Source organism: Notothenia coriiceps, unplaced genomic scaffold, assembly GCF_000735185.1.
Source record: "Notothenia coriiceps isolate Sejong01 unplaced genomic scaffold, NC01 NC01_scaffold00015184, whole genome shotgun sequence".
Classification (NCBI taxonomy): Eukaryota; Metazoa; Chordata; class Actinopteri; order Perciformes; family Nototheniidae; genus Notothenia; species Notothenia coriiceps.
Window position 1 is genome coordinate 48 of NW_011347885.1, and position 4,939 is coordinate 4,986.

Genomic DNA, 4,939 nt, shown 5'->3' on the forward strand with positions numbered 1-4,939 from the left:
GTTTAGAGAGCGAAAATATCTTTGTGTTGCGCCATAAATCAGAAAATACTGCATTAAAAAGTCATTTCCTGCATTTGTCTACTCATAAAGTGTGATATAAATAATGTAGAGGTTTTCAGATTGCTGTAGTTCACTAAACAGAGACATTAACGACATGTTTGGTGTTGAAAATGTCAGAAAAAGTGAAAGAATGGGAGATAAATATCCCCAAATCTCAAAATTGTATTATATTTTGTGTGTGTTTGTGGTCCTCTTTCAGTTGAGACACTGTAGGATGCTTCAGGAAAATACCAAACACTGGATGTCTTTCAGTCGCCAACATGTGTTTTCGAGACACTGATATTAACGGGGAAATCCTGAAGGACTCAAATGCCTCGTCTCTGTTCTTCATTTACTCATTTGGGAGTGATTACCCATCAGCCCCGGGGGTGCAGAGGAAAGGCAGCGCTACCCCCGGTCTGCACGTTGTTTCTCTTTCAGAAACACAGAGGACTGTTTGGTGGACACGCTGCAAACGGTGTCCACCAAAAGTCGAGTCCAGTGTCTATGGAGTGTCATTTTTATTTGTTATAGTTTGGGAAGATTGAAAATCGGTAGGGTAAGCCAGCTAAGTCGGTCGGCGGTAGAAACATGTCAAAAGCGGTAGACTACTGCCCAAATCGGTAGGGTTGGCTGGTATGTACTCCCGATCTATCTCTTCCTCCTTCTCAGTAAATTCAATACAAGATACAAGACGAAACCAACACAAAAGTTTCCATCTTCGCTAATCAGTTTTGAGTTTTCAAACAAATCGCGCTCCATTTAAGGCGGGGCCTTGCATATGACGCACACCTGCACACCTGTTATCCTGTTCCATTCTTGGTTCTCCGAGGCTAGAAAGAATTCTTGCCTCGCTTCTGAAGCAAGTGACTCGGAAGACATGTGCTACTAAGCAAGCGTCCTCGACATTGAGAAACTACCCCTGTTTTACCTCTTTGTCAGCTGGGCCACATCCATCGTTCTGACAGAAGCTTCAATATTTACTTGAAAAAAAGACAAGAAAATATTTTAAAAAATTAAGTCACTTTAGCCTATACTCAGTAATACGTTTGATTATTAGTACACAAATCCATCTTTCTTTCCTCAAGAAGAGTTAAATGACGTAACAGTTCAAATTATAATACTATATCGCTGTGGAGGCTAATGCGGAAAGACGAGTCTGTCCAGTAGTATTTCTGGCAAACACCATTGTTGAGCTCCGTCTCCCTGCGTACTTTGTTAAACTGTAGATCCACTCGGGTTTCTCCAAAAGTTTCAAATGCACCGTTGCTTGTAAGTATGCATTTTGTCAAAAAATATTGTGCATTGTTGAAAATTCAACCAGTGTTTCTCAATCTTGGATTGTTACACAGTTTATTAGGAAATTGTTAAATAACTTTAAGAGGCTGAAAGACAAAGAAATTACTCAATATTTTACAATTGCACCATAAAATTCTCTCCAATCAAGGATTTAAGGACCCGTCCTTAACCCCTAGGATGGGAACCACTGGACTAAACAAGCTTATGTATAAATACAAGTTTAAAATAGCTTAATTTCAAGCATCCTTAATGGGTTAACATATGATACATCAGCCGGAGGTTCTAAAACTTCAATATTTGATGCCTAAAATACATTTCCTGATAACCTTTTTACTTAACTAGGTTATTGAATGCAGGACAATTACTTGTCATATGTTGTTAATAATGTATCTGAGTATTTATCCCACCAATGCTTTAAACAAATGGCATTCTTTCTGTTAATGCACTTAGTATGATGAAACCTACAATAACACTGTGCATTTAAATCATAGTTACGTACTCAATGTGAGATTAATAGCAGCCTTTTTTCTAATTTAAAGAAATACAAACTTACGTTTTTTTCCCCAGAAACTTTAATCAACAAATGCATAACTTCAGTTCAAAGAATAATACAAAGTCATTGAAATCATCAGTATCAATCAGCAATTACATTACATCAATGTGTTTTCTGTCATTGTTTCTATGATAAATTGATTGTTTAAATTGTTTTCATTTTTATTCTAGACACATCAGTAACAATTGAATGTGTCTTTGGCCCACTAAGTATAAAACCATAATAGGCTGAGCCATCTAGATTGATTGGCCTCAGCAGAAAGCTAGTCAGTGATAAACAACAGATCTGACCCTTCGGATGAATCATGAAAAGCCAGGAGTTGAAGTATCTGGAGGCCGACTCTTTCCTTCCGTTTCTGGTGAGGGAAAAAACAATGAGATTCAGATAAACAATATTTCGACCCTATGTTTTTCTAGTTCTGCTGTTACAGCTATATTAGTAGTTGAATGTATCCGCTATGTTTAGGTTTTCGAGTATTGGAGAATATAGAATTATTTTCTCACTTACATTAACATTGGTAAAGCTTGTTGACAAGAGCGATGTCAATATTGCTCATCGTATGAGCATTCCCAAAGTTAAGACTCGGATTTCTCTTAGCGAGCATGGTCGGTTGCCCATTCTTGCTGAAGGCGTATCTTGAGGATGAAAAGAAGAAAACATGTTTGGCAAACAGTGCTGCACACACCACACAAGCACTTGCTTCTGACTCACAAATAATGTTGACTAATGTTGACTAATGTTGACTGACATACACTCACACAAACACTCACTTTCCGTAGTGCATGACAGAGTTGAAGTCGTAGGTAGTACCAAGGTTGTTGGTTTGCCGCTTCAAAAAGTTATGTTCTTTTCCTGCACATGAAGAGAGAACAAGAGAGAAAAATAATTAACAACAGCGTTTACATTATTGCCATTACATAACAGTGGATTGAAAATGTGAAAACAATACTTGCTTGAAAGCATGCTGGTAGACAGCCAACCATTTTAATCTATTAGTTACTATTGGATGGATTTGATATGGACATTCATGGTCCATTCAAATATCTCAACATCTATAAGATCGATTGGCACAAGATTCACAGATAATATATTTAAACTAGAGAATGTAATTGTGGTGGGAATCAACTGCAACGCTTGCTTGAATATGTAATAGAAAGGTGAAGAAGCAGTCATATTTGGATAATAGGAAATGGGTTTCATACTAATGAATGTCATAGAAATTTGAACAATACACATTATATAAAAGAGTTGCATAAAACTCCCAATGTTTGAAAAAGATGAAATATTTTAAGTCTGAATGCATCAATCAATACAGCTTTATATTTTGTACTTGTACTTTAACTTATATGAACAAAAAAATTAAAAAATCCATGAAAAAGCTGCAGTACATTTTAATTGCAACCATATCAGCTAAAATCCTGAATTGCCAATAAAAAATATGTTGAATATTTCTGAATCCGTTTGAATGAAGTTTCAATGAGACAGTATAGAATAGGCTGAGACAGTCTTTTAAAATCCATTCAGTGTGTCATTTTTTGTGCTGAGTATCGGTAATCAAATCCCCTGTGTCTGCTCTGCTTGGAAAGATCAAAGGTTTCCAAGGAGACATTGAGTGATCAGTGAGGGGAGAGTCCATAGACGCTTCATTTAAAAGTCCCTCCCCGATGAACGATCTGTATGATTTTTGATTGTTTTGGGTCAGAGATGTGGATGGCATGGCAGTTTATCTAAAGATGTGCAGCGGCTTCTCTGAGGAAAGACATATGGGGTTTGGAGTTTTTGTCACTTCAGAGCTCTCAAGGGGCAGATTTAGAAGTTATTTATTTCAAAAATGATATTGTTCAACTCATGTCAACTTCTCAGATCAGATGTCATGCACAAACACCAAACACACAACAGGGTCTTGTCAAGGTGGATGGAGGATGTGCAACCTGCAAAATGGGAAAGACCCCCCAGAGCTGCTATCATGGCTATGACTCTGATGTTGGTGAATTTTCAGTGAAGAGGCATAAACTTTAAACTCATCCCTCACCCCTGTGTTTTTGTATAATACATGAGACAACCAGGACTGTGAAGAAGAGTGCTTGTGTGTGAGCTGACCTGGCTTAATGTTCCTGGAGATGATGGAGACGTAGCTGTCTCTGTCGGAGCGGACTTGCTCGTGAGCAAAGCCCAGAGCGTGGAGAACCTCGTGCTGCACTGTGGATGTGTACAAACAACCATTCTTCCTCAGGGAGATAGCCTGTTCTCTACTCTGGCGGCCCAGGTAGGACCAACACCTGTCACGCACACACACAAACACAAACAAACACACACACACACACACACACACACACAGAAGAAAAACCCAGTAAGAATACATGTTGTTCATACATTTCTCGTTTCAAGTACTATTCTCAGTTTTCTACAACTGATTTACTTAAGAACTGTATTAGAAGGTAGTCGTACATACTGAGAATATAGATCTTAACACACTGAACACTTTTTATTGGTCATGTTTCACATATCATTGTTATATTTGATCTGTTTTATAATACTTAGGTTTACTTATTTTAATGCAGGAATTAAAGTACAGTATGAGTACTTCTTGTGAAGTAAAGGATCTGAATACTTCTTCCACCACTGCCAATAAGGAAGCTGAAAGAATGTGCTCTTCATAGATAACAATGCAAAATGATATAACCTGCCAAACAAGTGGCACGTGATGCATCAGCTGGCTCATTTATGATAGCTTTACGAGATTCCATAACAACAAATACGTTGTTAAAGCATGCTGTGATCTAACAATAGTTCAAAAACTCTTAAGTTCTTCAGTAAAAAGGAATATATATCCATTTGACGTAAAGGGGACATATCATGCTATATTTCAACAATATATTGTAGGGCCATACCTATATAAAGTATATAAATATAGTATTTTTTTCAAAATACCAAACAGATCCTGCATTTTAGCCATGCCTCATTTCGCTCTATTTGCTCTTTCCAGCGCTGTTTTTGCAGGGGGCTGATTCTGTGAGCTGCATCTGACCACGCCCCCCTGCAGGAGAG

At 37.8% G+C, this 4,939-nt stretch overlaps 1 protein-coding gene across 1 annotated transcript; it reads right to left on the reverse strand.

The window, feature by feature from the left end:
- Positions 1–1,891: 1,891 nt before the first annotated feature.
- LOC104948817 (high choriolytic enzyme 1-like) lies at positions 1,892–4,193 on the reverse strand (the record flags this gene model as incomplete). The annotated part of the gene is made up of 4 exons (XM_010775042.1): positions 1,892–2,246; positions 2,399–2,526; positions 2,662–2,743; positions 3,992–4,193. Coding segments are annotated over 3 exons (411 nt in total), but the record flags the coding sequence as incomplete, so codon positions are not given.
- Between the last annotated feature and the right edge of the window lie 746 nt (positions 4,194–4,939).